Consider the following 18,660-nt stretch of genomic DNA (forward strand, 5'->3'; position numbering starts at 1 on the left):
CAACCTGGGAGGGACCTGGTTTGATTCCTGGCATCCATATGGTCCCCCAGTCTGCCAAAGGTGATTTCTGAGTGCAAAGCCAGGAGTAACCCCTGAGTGCTGCTGGATATGGCCCATCAATCAATCAATCAATCAATCAATCAATAAAGTTTAAAAAAACTAAAAAATAAAGTTCAGTCAAGGTGTTCAAATAGCAGAATTCAGTTTTATGTAATTGTTGGCTTTGTTTGGGGGACTTGTTTTGTTTTGGTGCTCAGGGCATCATGCAGTGGTGCATGCAAAGCATGGCCTCCTTCAATAGAGCCCTTGGACCTTTATTTTCCATCCCCAAAGCCCTTCCCCAGACTTCAAGTGAAGATCCATTTCTTGTTTTTTTCCACTTCTAGAATCCAGGCCTCTCTTGGCTATGACATCTAACCTCTGCCTTGGTTCTCACGCATGCCTGTGTGAGGTGAGAGACTATGGATTAGATCCCTGGTACCACACATACCCGTACAAAAAAATTGCCCTCAGCACCTGCCTTTCTTCTAAAGACCTTTCTAGAGACATTGATTCCTATCTGAATACTCTGCCCATCTCAACCTCCTAATGCCATCACATCTGACCAATCCATAACAGGGAGCCCCAAGAGACTATCCAGCCAGTAGATAGAGGAATATGTGGGAGGCAGGAGTGAATGCCTTTCTCATTTCATCTCGTCTTTCTCATCTCAGACCATTTCCTGCCTCCTGTACTCTATCACCGGTTCCCACCCTTAGCAAGTTTAAATTCCTTTAAATGGAATTCTCTCCTACCCCTTCCCCTCCTTACTTGGCATACCAGGTCGCCTGGGTCCCCATGCCATCCATCAGATGGATAAAATGTTACTTACCCAACCAGCCCTTCATTAATGAATGCTTGGGTGGTCGACAGTGCTGTGCTGTTGCCAGCAGGTCCTCCAGTGAATAACTTTGTGCATTTGTCATGTTAAACATAGAGGACCAATTCCCAGAAGTGAGATTGTTGGGTCAGAGAGTCAGCATATTTGTAATTTTGAGAGATACTGTCAAGTTGTTGTCTGCAAGGTCGAAGCAGAATGGCCTTATGCTTTTTATGTTTGAGAATGCCTTCTGCCCACCGCCTGTCAACCAAACAGCTGTCAGACTTGGGTTTTTCCCAACATGATCTGTGAAAATACAGTAGCTCGGGGCTCTTTCAATTTGCATTTCTCTTATTGTGCCATTTGGCATTTCTTCTCTGTGTGTTTAATGGCCATTGGAATTTCCTTTTCTGTAACTCTCTTCCTTCTCTTCTCCATTTTATCATTTTGGTGACTATGCAATTTTCACATTAAATTTGAGGAAGTCCTTTTTCTCTCTGGAATATGAATTTGCAAATATTCTCCTTGTGTCATTTGTCTTTTGATGACCTAACTTGTCACTCATCATACAGAAGATATATATTTTGGTCAACAAATTTCTTATTTTTAATTTATGGCTTTGAACTTCTAAGTTATTTCAGAAGGATTTCTAGTCTTCCCCTAAGAAAATTGCAATAAATGAAATGTGTATGGTTGGATTCAGGCATTTATTTCTGAAAAAAAAAAAAAAAAACAGTGAAATTATGGTAAAAAATGAATGGTTTGCATGGATAGATGGATCAGTTGAGAGATGATAGACTAAATCCACATTATTAATTCAACTTGCTAAAATTTATTTGTAATCCCCAAATCAATATTTTTGTGCTTTCTGTCTCTTGTGGACAGATGCTGAGTACCACAGTGCGAATCACCCAGAGGCAAACCCTTTCCAAGCTAAACAGATGCTTCATACTCTTCTTATAGCTTTTGTCCTGTACATTAGCATCTTTGCAGTCTTCTTAGGGCCACACATTTTCCCACTTTCTGGTTTTTTTTCTGGGTCATTTTTGCTGTTGAATATGCTACAACATAGAAGTGTTGCCTGAGTCCCAATGCTCTAGATTGCTACAGTGTGCCCATGTCTGGTAAGCTTTTGGCATGTTCTAGAACCTTTTGCTCTGAGTTCTGAGTTTATAACTCAGTGATGAGATTAAACCAAGTGCCAAGTATCTTCAGTCAGAAACACCACACACACACACACACACACACACACACACACACACACACACACACACACACACAGAGTATTCAATGTGCCCTACAATTTAGGTCTCTAGATTTGGTCATTTGGTGCAGAAATATTTCAGGACACATAACTTCTTCTAGACTTGTGATGAGATGCCAAGTTTCCCCTTCTGTCTCACCAACCCCAGCAGCTGGAGATATGATGCCGGAATAGGGGGAAAAAAACAACACCAAAAATAAAGAGATAAGGTATATGATTCATGAAGCAAAAATAAGATGTTATAAAAATAATCAGAGATGAAAAATAGTTGTGAGTCCTTAAACCTGCAACAGCAGAAATTTTGCATGCATACTAAGAATACTGGGAAAGAGAATGTGCTTCCAAAAAGGCAGAAAGGGGGCTGGAGCAACAGCACAACTGTTTGCCTTGCACGCGGCCGACCTGGGGTTCGATACCCAGGATTTCATATGGTCCCTGAGCCTGCCAGGAGTAATTTCTGAGCGCAGAGCCAGGCGTAACCCTTGAGCACTGCTAAATGTGACTCCCCCCCAAAAAAGGCAGAATAAAAAGTGGGGTAGACAACCCCACTTTTGGGAGGAGGCTATTTTTGGGGTTTGGGGTTTTTTTTTGTTTTGTTTTGTTTTGTTTTGTTTTGTTTTTTTGGTTTTTTGGGTCACACTCGGCAGCGCTCAGGGGTTAATCCTGGCTCTGTGCTAAGAAATTGCTCCTGGCAGGCTCAGAGGATCATATGGGATGCTAAGATTCGAACCACTGTTTGTCCTGAATCGGCTGCATGCAAGGGAAACACCCTACTGCTGTGCTATCTGTCTGGCCTAACCCAACTTTTTTGACTGGTAGAATGTCCAGAAAAAAAAAAGAAAATAATGAGGAACCAGGGATCGAACCCATTTCAACCCATGCAAGGCAAGCACCCTCCCCCTTCACTATCTCTCTGCCCTCAAGAGAGTAAATGAAGACAAAGAAAAATAAGCAGTTAACTAAAAAAGAGAGCCCATTTCAATATCAAAGAGCAAACCACAACAAGATACATAATGAAATTCTGGAATTCCACAGGAAAAAAACTTTAAAAGCAGCATAAAAGGATACACTCTTAGTAGTATTTTTTATCAGAATAAGTGCTAAAATAACAATGTTGCTATATAAAGCCACTAGAGGTATATTTTGGAAAAGTTTTAAAGAAGTCCTCCCAATTAAGTAGTGCTTAGAAAGTTTAGGGCCCCTCCGGGTGATCCTTGGCAAGTCACTGGCTCTCAGAGACCACAAGGGCTTTACCTGTCAGTGCTCAGGGGACCAGGTGGTTCCAGTAATAGAATCTGGGTCAGCCATATGCAAGGCAGGCACCTTACCCCCTTTACTAACTTTCCTGCTTCAATCCTCTCTAATTTTAATAAAAAGTACATGTCATCCAGAGTACTATAATCAAACATTAATTAAGAGTGAAAACAAACATCTTAGAAGCATAGGATTCAAGTGACTTCCACTGGGAAGTGTTCCTAGGGGGAGTGACTGGAGGATATGTTCCAGCAAAACAGAGGAGGCTGAGCAAGAAAAAGCATCAGCCCTTCCCATCAGGGGAAGGAAAACCTTGGTGTGGAAATTAGTTGACCTACTTGGAGCAAGGATATTGAAAGCGTCTAGAAAAATGTGTCCAGTAGGGAAAACATAAGCTTAATAATGCATTTGAATACATGTGATCCTTTATTATGGGTTTAAAAAGTAGTGGTGTTGGAACATATGAAATAAATTAGGGATGGCTGCATGAAGATGAGGGAAAAATTGAAATCACCATTAATTCCAGGAAGAGGAAAGGATTATTATGTGAAATAGAAGGCCTGGTCCATGATGATCCAACAAGGATTGCTCCCCAGGAGCTCCAAGGTTACCTAAAACTGGAATACTCAATTCTCTTAGGTGTATCATTTTTGTTTTTGTTTTGGGTCTACAGTTAATGATGCTTAGGGGTTACTCCTAGCTTTGCACTTAAGGATCACTTCTAGTGAGGATTAGGGAACTAATTATATGAGGTGCTGGGGATCAAACCTAGGTGGGCCACATGTAAGGCAAATGTCCTACCCACTGCACTATTTCTTCAGCCCCAGGAAGTCTCTTATAAAGTAATACAGTAGTTACATGTAGCCTGTGTAGATCTCTTCATATACTTTAATTCATCTCTATCATCTTTTGTGTGTGTGTGTGTGTGTGTGTGTGTGTGTGTGTGTGTGCGTGTGTGTGCTTTTTGGGCCACACCCGGTGACGCTCAGGGATTACTCCTGACTATGCACTCAGAAATTGCTCCTGGCTTGGGGGACCATATGAAATGCCGGGGGTTCAAACCATGGTCCGTCCTAGGTTAGCACATGCAAGGCAAACACCCTACAGCTTGTGCCACTACTCCAGCCCCCATCTCTGTCATCTTATAACACCTAATGAAATATAAATACTATGTTGTGGGATTAATGGGATTGATCTGATTCTACCTCACTCAATACATGCCTTGTATACTATATCAGTAGTTTTTTTTTTTTTTTTTTTTTTTTTTTTTTTTTTGGTTTTTGGGTCACACCCGGCAGTGCTCAGGGGTTATTCCTGGCTCCAGGCTCAGAAATTGCTCCTGGCAGGCACGGGGGACCATATGGGGCGCCGGGATTTGAACCGATGACCTCCTGCATGAAAGGCAAACGCCTTACCTCCATGCTATCTCTCCGGCCCTATATCAGTAGTTTTTAAGTTATAAATATTTTAATAAGGGTCTGAAAACACCTGTACATATCTGATAGAGACTCAACTATTGTAGACTTAACTACTTGTACAAATGTTTTATCAGTAGTTGACTCCAGAGAACTGCTGAATTGTGGAATCAGAGGGGTATGGGATTTCTGTGTTGTTCTTTAGTGTCACCTTATAGTATTTTGTTGTTCTCATATAATAACTTGTAACTTCTCTTATAATAACTAAAATTCTGACATTTGGTTCCATTAAATGATCATTTTTGTTGACACCAAGAAGGATGAAGTTAGAAATATATATGGAAGCATCAGCCTTTATTTCCCAAGGTAGGGACTCAAAAGAAAGAAAATTGGTAAGAACTGGTAAAAAAATGCAGGGGCAGGGGCCGGAGAGATAGCATGGAGGTAAGGCGTTTGCCTTTCATGCAGGAGGTCATCGGTTCGAATCCCGGCGCCCCATATGGTCCCCTGTGCCTGCCAGGAGCAATTTCTGAGCCTGGAGCCAGAAATAACCCCTGAGCACTGCCAGGTGTGACCCAAAAAAAAAAAAATGCAGGGGTCAGGAAGATGGCTCAATGGTAAAGCTTCGCATGCATGAGTCCTGGAAAAGGGGTAGGTATTGGCATTTTGACAGAAGTTTCATAAGAGAACAAAAGTTGGAGGAAAAGATTGAGGGAGAGTGGGAGAGGCAGAGAGAGAGGAAGAGAGAGCAGAAGTTGTTTTTGTTTTTGCTTTTGGGGGAGCTTTGGGTTGAGGAATTCTGAAGCAGTGCTCAGAACATCAAAGGCCACTGCTAACAATATCAGCCAACTAGACTGTTGATTTAGGTATGCATCATTGTTATAGAGAGTCAAGAATTGTTATAGGCCAAGAGTCAGAGAGATTGTACAAAGGTTTTTGATTTGCCTTGCAATTGGTAGGGACAATGGTTTGAACCATTGTACCACATATAGTCTTCCAAGTACACCCAGTATGACCCCTGAATCACCACCAATGTGCCCCCTTCTTCCTCCAGAATCCTGGGGCCTGAGACATGGCTCTGTCCTGGCCTTATGGTACTGGGATCCACCAATGAATGTCTTCCCAGTAGTGCATGGGGCCCTCCAGGTGTTCACCAGGTAGCACTCAAGATGCCATGTAGTATGAGAGTCAACACAGCTCAACCCTGGATATGCCTTAGTACAGGCACTATCCTGGCCCAGAAACCAGAGGCCTTTTCATAAAGCTCTGGGGGTGTTCTCTCTGTGTGTTAGGTGAGGGACCTGCCTAGTGGTGTGGTGAGGTGGGGAGCAGACACAAACCTTAATCCAAGATCAGAGACCTTCCCAACTCACACCATGAAAACACACACATACACACACATACACATACACACACAACACAGCAACCACAAAAATTAAATTCCTCTTTTTATTTACAGTCATGAATAAGAAGCAAAGTTCTTTCTTTTAAAGTTGCTCTTCTTAACTGGAGCAATAGTACAGCAGGTAGGGTACATTTGCCTTATTAACCCCGCTAATCCGGATGTGATTCTCAGCACCATGTATGATCGATCCTCTGACACCATGAGTGTTCCCTGATTACAGAGCCAGAAGTAAGCCCTGAGCACTGCTGAATGTGGCCCTAATACCACAAAAAATTCTTCTTAATAAAGTTTCTCTTCTCTAAGTTGCTTCTTCACTCTGGAGCTAGAGAAAGAAGAAGAGCAATGTGACATTTAGCTGCACCTTTTTCTTCCTGCTCTGCGTTCCACCTGCTACTTCACATCCCACACCAAAGGTCTTTCCTATCCAATCACTCGACCAATGCATTTCCTGCCGCCACATTCTGGTGTCTCTATTTCTAGAGGGTAGAGGAAGGTTGTGTTGCAGGTCCATTGCTCTCACTGATTTGCAGCCAGCCGAGAAACGATAGGGAACAAAAGCAAAAAAGAGCCATAAATACAAATGAGTTCCTTTAACACAAGTCCAAAAAATAAATAAATAAATAAAATAAAGCCACAGGACACACATGTTCCTTTAAAAAAAAAAAAAAATATATATATATATATATATATATATATATATATATTTCACTACTGCAGGTGTGATGGGAGATTGTGAAGTCACATGGGAGAATGAAGAGCTAATTAAAAAATTGTTGCTCCTACTCCTGGGCAGACATGGCTTTTCTGTTTGATAAGCAGGCTGGCTTTGGAGTGCTGTTTGTGTTGCGCTCTGTGCGGGAGAGGCACAGAAAAGCAGATGAAAGGGAGCCTGCCATGCGGATAGGCTCCCCACCACCCCACTCAGCTAATGGACTTGAAAGCCTTCTCCACCACTGCCTGCCTGCGTAGGGCTTGTGGCATGTTCCAGAAATGCCTGCTCCGGACTATTGATAATATGCAAACAGGCTTTGATAGATGCTTATGGAAAACCACTTTTAGCAGTAATTAAATCAAAGCTGGCCCCGAGAGTGGGAGCAGGAGGGTCTGGCAGAGCGTGACACCTCGCTTTTTGACACCCTCCCCTTGCTTTGAGCGTCTCTCTTCATGACAGCCCCAGCATTAACGCTCAGATTGGATTGGGGGGGCTCTCTCTAGCTCTCTCTAGCAGGCTTGCATTTCCTTGTTGTCTTTTCCCTTTTCCTGGGAGTCTTTATGAATTTGCCCCCCCCTCCCCCCCGGCTGACATCCTCAACCCTGAGGTGGGAGGGAAATAGTTGGGGAACAATCCTGCTGTCATTCTCTGAGTGACAAAATGAAATAGACGCAGGCCCTGTGTGAGCCGTGGGTCAGGCTGCAGCAGGGGTCGGCCATTGTCTTGAGTCTGGGGTGCCCGCAGAGAAACCCCCTGGCACAGTCGCCAATAAAAGGACTCCATTCCGCCTCTGGGGCTTTGTCAGGCGCCAAAGCTTGTCCTGGTTGCCATGGCTACTGTCTGATTGTGGCGGGATTGTCCCTGCTCCTGATAAAGTGGGAAGGTTATTCTTGATAGACCCAAGTAATCATAACCTCGCCAAGCAGAGAGTGGGGCTTTCACTCCCCACCCCCTACAAATTCTTTCTTTAACTCAGGCCCCAAGCTGGGGGGGGGGGGGGCAGGGCTCTGGGGCTAAGGCAGTCTCAGTAGCGGGGGACAGGGCCCAGGCTGAGGGAGACAGGGCCTGCTGAGCTGGAAATAGGTCCCACGTGTGTCAGGGGCTGCTCTTTGGGCCTGGGACATTGCTTTGGGATGGAGACAGAGTGAGGCTTACCTCCTTTCCTCTATCTCCTGAGTTAGCTATCACTTAAGGGCCTCTCTGCATCCTTTCTCTCCTCCCATTCATTCCCTGGACAAACCTGAGCTGGTATGATGGAACCTCCCAGCTGTTGTGTTCTGGTCACATCTGCCTGCTTGAGCACTGTCCAGGTCTACCTGGGGATGTTTTAAATCAGTTTCCTGGATCATCAGAGGGCTTTTGATGGAAGTTCCCAGCTGGCTAACTCATTCCGAGGGGAGGTCATGTTCCTCTGAGAACCTCTGAGGGAGGTAAGGATTGGTCTAGGGTCATGAAGGCGACCAGGGTTACAGATGACATGGTCACCATGTTAGGCACAGATATTGGGGGTTATGCCTGTCCAGCCCTCTGAAGACAGGGCTTGGGGCACCTCTGCTGCCCCTATCCTCTAAGCCGCACATCTCACACACCCCACACCCTCCTCAGCAATCCCCCACAGGCATCTCCTAGAACGCTGCATCCCCAAAATGCGTCTTCACCCCCATGAACCTGGATCATGCTGCCTCCATGGCTCCTGCTGAACCTGCCAGCAGGCCCTTTCCAGGGGAATCCAAGCATCTATGGGGGTTTGTGGCAGGCCCTTTGGTCCACCAGGACACCCAAGGTGAGGCTTTGTCCTAGATGTTGGGAAGTCAGTGACAGAACTGTAGAACAGGGAGCCTTCTATGAGCAGGGCTGGAAAGGCACCCAGAGTAGGAAAATCCTTTGAAGAAAGTTTTAAGAACTGCCTCACAGTTCTCACAGTTCTCTCAGGTGGGAGCAAGACTGAGCTTTTAGATAAGATTAGCCTCCACCCACACAACTTCAGAGTAAGCACCTGTGTTGTTCACTTAGTTTCAGTGGGGCTAGACTATGTGTGCATATGTCGTATGTATGTGTAGGGAAAGGGAGGAATATGTGCAGAGTATATTAGAACATATTATTTGTGGTTATAGTGCACATGTGTATTACTATGTACATACAGTCTGTGCAACATATATATTTTGTGTTTGGTATGCTATGCCTGGGTGTGATATGTATGCAATGTGTCTATTTGCTATATGGATTGCATATGGTATGCCTGTATAGTGGATGTATGTAGTATATGTGTGATGTTTCTTTAGTTTGGATGTGAAATGTATATTTGTATGGTATGTGTGAGGCATTTTATATATTGTGATAGGCCTGTATAGTGTTTATGTTTGGTGTTTGTGCCTATTGGTATGTTGGGGTATATATATGTGCCAGATTTGGTGTGCAGGTTATATATGTATAGTGTACGCAGGTATTGGGGTCTGTATGTCTGGTGGGGTTGTATATGAGTAGGTTCTATAGGAGAGATGTGTGCATGTAGGTGGTTTGTGTGGTATGTGTGAGTATTGGGGGGTCTGGTCTATGGGGTGGTGTTTGTGTAGGGTTTGATGGAGTATAGATGTAGACTATAATTGAAGTGTAGGGTGTATACAGATATGGAGGGGTGCGCCTGCTATGTTGAAAGAGACAGAGGACGTTGATTGCTTGTCAGCTTGATTACTTGACAGTGGGATTGTCCTGTGTCCTAATAAGGGTGTCTCTGAGATGGGGCTATTATGCCTCTTCGGGGAAGCTCACAGGCTTTTTGTCCAGAGAAGAATCCAGCAGAATGAAGGGATCCATCCTCTGACTGGAATTTCAGTCAGTGACACAGCCTGAGTGGGCCATGGATCCATGCACAGTGGAAGCCAGGCCTGCAGCCATCCCACCCCCACCTTGCTGATGTCGTGGGGTGAAGCTTCTCTGTCTTGGGACATATATGGGCACTCCAGCAGCCCTCACATTGGCCTTTGTCCACAGGGTGTGGAGGTGCAGACTGACTACGTGCCGCTACTGAACTCGCTGGCAGCCTACGGCTGGCAACTCACCTGTGTGCTGCCAACTCCAGTGCTCAGGACAACCAGGTAACAGCCAGTGTCTTGTGATGCATCTGTGTAACCAGTTGTCATAATGAAAGCAAGCTGAGCATGTTCTCTGTGCTGAGAATGAGTCCCAACCAGCTTCTGTCTCTGACACTGAGTCCCTGAGACAAACCCAGGAGGTGAGTATGACCCTATTGACTCTCTAACTGGAAGTGGCAGAGCCTGGATTTCAGATTTTGTATTTTATTGGGGGGGTTTCCCCAGCAATGTTCAGGATCCCAGGGCCACTCCCAATAATTATCAGCTTGGATCATCAACCCTAAAGGGATCCTACTGGCCTGATGACATAATTCTGCTCTCTACAACCTGCTATAATCAGAATCTCATGGTACCAGTGATCAAAGACACCACCTCCAGATGACACTATACACTCTCACCCTTTGCCCTGGGTCCTAGATTTCAGGTTCTTTATCTCCCCTGTACCTCACAAGGTATTCACACACAAGGAGCCTGGAACCCTGGCCTAGCTGGCACAGAGGAACCCATTAGGCTGGGGGCTCCTGGAGCTCTCAGTACCAAAAAATTAGCAACCCTTCCCCCAGCATCCCCAGCTTAGCGGACATTTCATGTGCAAAATTTCATTTACACCTCAACCTTGTCAGGTGGAATTTTTTCCCATTAAATTCATTTTATAACTAACAGGTTGTAGGATGCACTCAAGTTCATGGACAGAGATGCAGAAAGTCCCACAAAGGAGATACAAGGCCAGTCCCAGAGCCAACTTAGAAAGGGTGGAGTTCCCTCTTTCTCCTCTGTGGCCCCACAGAGGTACATATAGCCTCAGCAGAGAAGTGATTGGAGAGACCATCTCTTGGGCAGCATCTCTAGAGGCTTTCAGAGAGACTTCCAGGGACCCTTCTATCTGAGAGGAAAGTGAAGTCACTGCCACTGAACTGACCTGGCCTCATGCCCTCCAACTGAACCTGCAAGAGTCACATGATCACATAGCTGAATAGGAAACTTAGCCAGGACTGATTGGACTAAACTTAGCACCCAGGGTCTTGTCTACCCACCACTACTCATGTGCTCACCTAGGTCCCTATTTGCCTACCCATGCTCCATCTGCCTGCCCATCTACCCATTCAGTCCTTGTCTGCCCACCTGGCCTTGTGGCCATGGGACTGACTGGTTCTTTCCCATCTAAGGAAGGGGAGTTGACAGCCAGAAAGGAGCTTCACAGGGACACCACAGGTTTATGTCAGATCCCTGGCAAAGAGAGGGAATGACGGCCTGGTGGGGGGAGGTATGATATGTCTGTGGTAAGGACTCCCCACTTTGTATGCCTCACAGGGAGGGCAGTGTCTCCACCAAGCAGATCATCTTTCTTCAGAGACCATGTCTACCTCAGAAAATGAAGAAGAAGGGGTCAAAGGTGAGTGCCTGCTCCCCTCCATTCCCTGCCAGCCTGGCCTTCTTGGGGATGGAGGGTTTCCTATGACAACAGAATAGGTCACTTCATTCTCCACTGGCTCCCCAGTCCCAGCACATCTCCTTAGGCTGCCAGCAGGGCCACCAGGCCTGACAGTTTCAGCTCTGGGGCAGGCATGGGAATATGGGAGAAGGTTCTGGAGAACCTCTAACTGACAGGTTCAAACCAAAGTTTGTTCACATTCTCCTAGTATGTCTTGCTGAGCTCTAACCTGACTCTCTGACACCAGCACTGGGATACCTGTCAGAGACCTTGCCAGACTGTGTGACCAGTTTCATGATGGGGTTGAGGGTGACAGAGCTCAAAATCTCCTGGCTTGGTGGGTTATATTCTCCTGCGCTCTGCTTCCCTGCCCCTCATCAGCTCTCTGAGACACTTTCCCTTTTTTGCTGTTTTTATTTGGGGCCACACCTGTCTGCTCAGGGCTTTCTCCTGGCTCGGTGCTTAGGGATCACTCCTGGCAGGTTCAGTGGGGCTCCCAAAATCAAACCTACATCAATCATATACAAGGCAAGCACCCTGCCTGCTGTACTATTGCTCTGGTCCAACATCTTTTTAAGCCTTGAAATCAGAAATGCAGTTGATATTTGGGGTGCCAGCCTCTTGTGCTATTAAAAAAACAACAACCCTACATTCTGATTTCCCTGCAACATCATATGCAGTCATGTGACATTTATCTTTTATGAGTGTATACATTAAGGTAAACCTAGAGAAAAGAGAATGCTGTTAAGGCAGTCCTGAGGAAGAGAAAAAGACTTCCACAGTTGGGAACACACTTATCTACCCGTAAATTTGCTTTTCATTTTTAGGCAAATTGGCCTATAAGGGGCTCCTGGATTTTTCTAGGCTAGCCTTTCAATCTTAATTTGTTCTGATTGTGATCATTTCAGAGTAAAGGAGACAGAGAAGGTGGCTGGTGAGGGATGAAGGTGAGGGAAAGATATGGAGAAAGCCCAGGACAGTTGGGCTGTGGGTACTTCCTCAGTTGATTCTCTTGTCCCAAAGAGAAGCCTGCCCAGATGCTTTCCCTTCTCATATTTGAGGTTTCTAGAACTGTAGTTCCTGAGGCAGCACTATCAGCCTCAATGGTGGAGCTGTTAAGAATCAGTCTTGGGGTCAGAGTGATAGCACAGAGTGTAGGGTGTTTGCTTTGCAAGCGGTTGACCAAGTTCGATCCTGGCATCCCATATGGTCCTCCAAGCCTGCCAGGAGAAATTTCTGAGCACAGAGCCAGGAGTAACCCATCAGCAGGCCAAAAAAAAAAAAAAAAAAAAAAAAAACCAAAAAAAGAAAAAAAAAGAATGCAGAGTCTTAGTTCTAGGGAAGACTATCAGGGAATCGGGTGTCCCTGCTGCCATCCCTGATTTGATCCTCTGCTTGATCCCTGTCCCCCATGGTCCTCTGAGCAATTCCAGGTACAGTCCTGGAGGCCCTAGCATACTGCTAGATATGTATGGTCCCTGGGTGAGCACCAACCAGGTGGGCTCAAAAACCAAAGGGGAAAAAAAAAGAGCCTAATGCCTATTTCATTGCCCAAAAATGAGCAGCTACGAAGGTTAGTGTGGAACCAGAGAAACCTGTGCTTGAATCCTGGATCTGTGGTTTGTATGACTCTGGACAAGTTACTGAGCCTCTCTGTACCCATGTGTAAAGTGGAGTTAATAATGCCTAGAGCAAGCAAGCACTAGTCTGGGGAGGCACAGTGTGGAGCCAGTCACTGTGGTGTGAGACACGGGACCTCAGCATGTGCTTGTTATTTGCAGGAGGCATCTCACAATATGGGACACTGAGATATATGGTTACTTAGGCCTTTAGTTGAGGGTGCTTACTACATGTAGGGAATGCCTTACTGAGTAGAGGATGAGAAGGAGGAGGAAGAGGCCAGAGCTTTCTAGTTTCTAGCCACAGCCCCCGTGAGGACTAGATGAGGGATGGGGTTCAGGGTGTCAGAGATGTCCCCACAGCCCTTCTGTGCCCAGAAAACTCATGTATTCCTAGAAGGCAATTTGTCTTGACAGCTTTTTCAGGGAATGATGCTGGCAGACTTTGTAGCTGGCTGGACGCTATCATACCTGTCCCCCTGACCATACCCAACTGAGCTGGGGTTTGTGGGGTTTCTGAAGGGGGAAGAAGAGCCAGGGATTGAACCCTCACACTGCCAGGCAAGGACTCTAGCACGTGAGCCTTGTACCTGGCCCAATCTTACCACATTTTTTTTTGTTTCTGAAAGTAAAAGTTGCTCTGACCTCCCTCTTGGTCCCAGCCTGACCACCACCACGAGACTTTTTCTTTTCTTTCTTTTTTTTTTTTTTTTTTTTTTGGTTTTTCGGCCACACTCGGCATTGCTCAGGGGTTACTCCTGGCTGTCTGCTCAGAAATAGCTCCTGGCAGGCACGGGGGACCATATGGGACACCGGGATTCGAACCAACCACCTTTGGTCCTGGATTGGCTGCTTGCAGGCAAACGCCGCTGTGCTCTCTCCGGGCCCACCACGAGACTTTTTCAAAAAGCCACAGAGGTTGTCTGGGGATATTGGTTGTTTTTTTTTTTTTCTACAGGCCAGTGGCTGCAGCAATAAACTAGATGTCTAGAACCTGGGAATCTGAGAGCAAACATCTGTTCAACTGGTTCTGGGAAGACATCAGGACTGGAGGGGTGCCTTTGGGGGAGCAAGTCTGAGGCAACTCTTTGCTTGCTGAGAGATTCCATTGTTGGGAATACAGGGGATGATTAGAAGAAGTTTTGCCCATCCATGAATGGCTGTCGCTGCATTTGGAGAGAATCTCAAAGAAGGGGAGCATGGAAGGAACTGTATGGAGCCATTTTGTGGGGGCAGGAGAGAAAATAGGACCCATTCATTTTTGTTTTGGAGGCCACACCCAGTAGAGCTCAGGGCTTACTCTTAACTTAGTGCTCAAAATCACTCTGGCAGGGCAGAGGATCCTAATGTGAGATTCAAATCAGTATTGACCATCTGCAAAACAAGTGCTCTACCCACTGTACTGTCTCTCCGGCCCACCATCTTCCGTGTTAACCTTAGCATGCACTATGCTCCTTTGTTTCTTCTTTAATGGACTAGTCTCATGTCCTGGTCTTGACCCCAAAAAGTAGAAGCAGGACGTGTTCTGTCTTGGACTCCTATGAATGTTTGAGGCTGATGCTTGCTTTGCAGAAATAGATGTTCTGTCCCCTGAAAACTGCAGAGGTGGCAGATTTCTACAAACATGCATCATGTCATTTGAGTGTTTCCTAGCACAACACCCAGAATTAGTCACAAGGTACAAAGCCTTAATAAATCGTTTTCCACTGATGTGCCTGCAGGCTCAAGGGCTCCCAACTCCAGCCAAGCAGGATATTGGCAGAGCAGAAGGCTCCTAAAGAAGAGCTAAAATTTAAGTGTTAAGCGTATGTTTGTTGAAGCTGTGGGGTACGGTATGCCTAGCATGGAAAGAAACAATTGTAGTGGGTCTGTGCAGTTTGGTCACTGAGCTACCCGATGAGGCAGACTCTGGATTTCCCCTTAGTGCCATCTGGGGCTATCTCACTCTCTGTGCCTACCACAATTGACTCTTCACATCTTGAAGATTTTGTGGCTGCTGGGGAGTCCCCAATAATGTGTCCCGTGGCTCTGCCATTAGTATGCCATTGAGTCCTGAAGACTCAAATTCCCCCACCAAGTATGGACTCGCCCAGGCAAAGGTCATTATGTTCCTTTCTCGTCGTTTTGTTCAGGAGGATTTGGGGGTCCTCTTTGGAAAGCAGCAAAGACTGATTCATCCTGAGTTGTTCACCTACAGGATATGCTCCCTTCCTCAGCTCAGGGACCCAACTGTATCATCCAGGATTTTTTTTCATACCCCTTATCTTTCCACATCTCAAGCTGATTGACCCAGATTCATTCCAGGTATTCAGATAACCTCCACCCAAGCCTACCCACATCCACCTCCAGCCTCCCCTGGATTGAGGTTCACACAAGCCACTGTTTTAGCAGGACTTCAAATATTGCTGTTTATTCCTTATGTGCATCTCTCTTTTTGGAAATCAAGTGGAAGGTATGGGTGTGGATTCCTCTATAAATGTGGAGCCTGCTTTGACTCTGAGATAGGACTAATTCACCCCAAATCTTATTGCCACCCCAAATTTCAGTGTCACCAGGATTTAGGCTGGACTGCTTAGCTCTGCCCTTCTACAGATGCTCCAGGTCAGGCATGGTGCTGGATCCACAGGTCCATGGGACAAAACCATCCCTGTCTGACAGAATGTGCATGCAGCATTTATGTTATGCGCACACACATCACAGTGAGACTGTTATAGTCACAGAACTATTCCATAAGGATAATTGTAGCAGTGGGTCACTGAGCCACATCTGACCACACCCTCTAAGGCAGAGCTTGGCATCCATGGCTCATGGTCAAATCCATCCCCAGCCATATGCCTGGATCCTGGTTGAATCATACATACCCATGTTCCTCATATAAGTTCACATATATCTGAGAAAACTGATAATTATAGCTTCTGCCCTGTAGCCTGCAGAGCCTTGTGGGTTTTTTAGTTGACCTTTAAAGGAAAAAAATAATTCCCTTGATTTAAATTCCAGTTAACCCTTCCCAGTTATAGTAAGCAATGTACTAAATAAGGATTCCACATGGCTACGTATCTCCCCTTTATTATTGCTTATATTACTTCACACAGTTTAATCAATCCACATGCGATCTAATTAATCACATAAGGGTCATCTCACTCAGGGTCTGATTCACATAGTTTTCCAAACACTTATGTCAGGATCAGCCCACAATGACTTAGTGCTGGAGTCCAGATAATCCAAAATCAGTTAGGGAGCATGCCTTGATATACAATTGGTATCTAGGCTGATATTAGTTGGGCTCTAGGACTCCTGTTGCTGACTGGATGTGAGAGAGTATCAGGGTACACAACGATGGATCCCTGAATGCTAGAGCAGGATGCAACATGGAACAGTTCTTGAATAATAGAGTGCATTGCTTGTGAACACTGGCTTATTGGAGAGATTTCAGAGATGGTGTCTGCCAGTGGTCTGAATCTTCCTGCTTATAGTCACTGTTCTAGTAGCATCATGACTGAAGGCAGACTGGGCATTCCAGGATCACCGTGATCCTAGGTGGGCTTTCTTGGCATGTGGGGAAGCATTTGGTTCCAGCTTCTGCCTGGCTAGGGCATTTATGAGGAGAGTATAAAAGGCACATTGTGGGGGAAAGGAAGAAGCAAGATTGTCTAGAGGAAGTGGGCTGTGAAATAGCCCTAGCTGCATGCTTACCTTGACTAACTCTGGGCTGGAACAAGAGGAGTCCATGGCACCCACCTGGGAGTAGGGGTCCTGAAGAAGGGAATTTGACCGTGCTGAGATGAAAAGACACTCAGAAGGCTGGGTGGGCCCCATGGCTGTCATGGCCTGACGTGAGACCCCATGGTGCAGCTCCTACCCCCATAACTGGGCCCTGTAGCTCAGTCAGAGGAGAGTGTTAACCCATGCCTAGTAGTCTACACTCTGGGCCAGTAAAGGACATGAGTAGCTGAGTCCACGTTCTTGGGAAGGTCAGGCCCCAGGTTCCATTCACGGGGTTGTAGTGGGGCTGCATATTTTAATCCTCCCCTCTCCCATTTCTAGTTCCAGTGGCGATTCTCCCGGGAAGAAATGCACAACCGGCAGATGCGAAAATCCAAAAGCAAGTACCTTGCCAGGGACAAGTGGCAAGCAGAAGAGAATGAGAAGAATCTAGAAGAGCCATTTTCCAAAGCTGAAGGCATGGGAAACTGCATAGCAGGCCAGACACAGGAGGACATAGCCACTGAGGAGCTGAGAGGCCAAGCAGGGGAGGTCCAGGAAGAAAAGGGAGAAGACGAGGCCATGCAGAATGGTCCTTCAGGCAGCTCAGGGCCTGACTGTGGAGAGGAAGCCAGCGAGGGAGGCCCAGTAGATGAGGCTGTGGAGCCGGTTCCCGAGAAAGACAACTGAATCTGTGGAATCCATGGTCACACTGAGGCCCTAGCCCACCACAACCAGCTTGGCGGGTGGGGTGTCTTAAATGTCATGTGTTACCCTTTGGCTTGGCTTCACCTCTCCTTGTGCGCTCACCGGATCCCTCACTGTGTTGGTCTGCACACATCCATCCACATGTGTCGTGGTACCCCGGTGTTTGAATAAAAGAGGTGGGATGAGTCCTTCCAGACCTCAGGCCTGGCCCCACTCATGGAAGGGTTTGGACCAACCAGTGCCTGTTTCCACCCCAGGGGAGCATCCCAGGCTAATCCCTGGGTCTCCCAGGCTACGAACCAAGTGAATTGGTTCTTGGCTCCCGTTGGGATGGGTGTCAATCCCCCTTGACCCTCTCCAGCTGCTGTCTATGGAAATCCCTCAGACCCTGCTGCTTTGGCAAAGAAAGTGACACGGGGGAGGAGAATGCCCCACCTTTGGCTTTTCTCAAAATGTTCCCCCTAGAAACTTAGGGATAATCGGGAAGTAAAGAGGTAATTCTGTCTGTGCACCTGCTTCTTTGCAGAAAGTCCAAGAAAGTATTGTGTTAGTCTTCATGCCAAAAAGTTTTTAAACGTTTTGTATTCACATATGAACACATCATATGAACACGTTCTTTTTCTGTCGTTTGGGGAAGACCCGGATGTTGGGGAGTCCCTGTTGTGTGCTATTTTAATCCGTGTGTCATTGGCCAAGTTGTCACCCATGTATGCTCTCACGTGTTTCTATTGTCCAGAAAGTATTGTTCAGGCTTTAAGTAGATGCAACCTGGCAAGCCCTAGCGAGAGAATCGATTGTCTTCTAGACCAAAACAAGCCTGTCTCTTCTCTTGTTTAGTTACTTAAAGCAATAAATCATCTATGAGTTAAGTGCATCCTAGTATTTATTGTATCATGAAGCAAAGTCTTTACCCAGTGCCCAAAGAACTTGACCCCATCTGTTCTGTCCACTTTTTAAATTTCCTTCTAAGTTTCTAATTCCTGGCAGCATAAGTTCGAAGAACAGAAATTCACCACATTTTGTTTGCTTTTGAAGGGGGAGGGTTGGTGGGGGCCACACCCTGCTATACCCCAAGCTTACTCCTGGCTCTAAAATCATGGATCATTCCTGGCAGTGCTCAGAGGATCATATTGAGGACTGGGGATTGAACCCGAATCAACTGTATGCAAGACATGTACCCTAGTCTCAAGCCTGTAGT

General features: G+C 46.1%; 1 protein-coding gene across 1 annotated transcript in view; it reads left to right on the top strand.

Annotated features, from left to right (window-relative positions):
* The window catches only part of RFTN1 (raftlin, lipid raft linker 1), a 200,297-nt gene extending 181,966 nt beyond the window's left edge, over window positions 1–18,331 (top strand). Inside the window, exons 8-10 of the mRNA XM_049766141.1 lie at window positions 9,901–10,004; window positions 11,313–11,394; window positions 17,097–18,331. Coding sequence (XP_049622098.1) covers window positions 9,901–10,004; window positions 11,313–11,394; window positions 17,097–17,444 — 534 coding nt within the window. The 3' untranslated portion in view covers window positions 17,445–18,331. The remainder of the gene's footprint in view (window positions 1–9,900; window positions 10,005–11,312; window positions 11,395–17,096) is intronic.
* The last annotated feature ends 329 nt before the right edge of the window (window positions 18,332–18,660 follow it).

This window comes from Suncus etruscus, chromosome 20 (assembly GCF_024139225.1).
Source record: "Suncus etruscus isolate mSunEtr1 chromosome 20, mSunEtr1.pri.cur, whole genome shotgun sequence".
Classification (NCBI taxonomy): Eukaryota; Metazoa; Chordata; class Mammalia; order Eulipotyphla; family Soricidae; genus Suncus; species Suncus etruscus.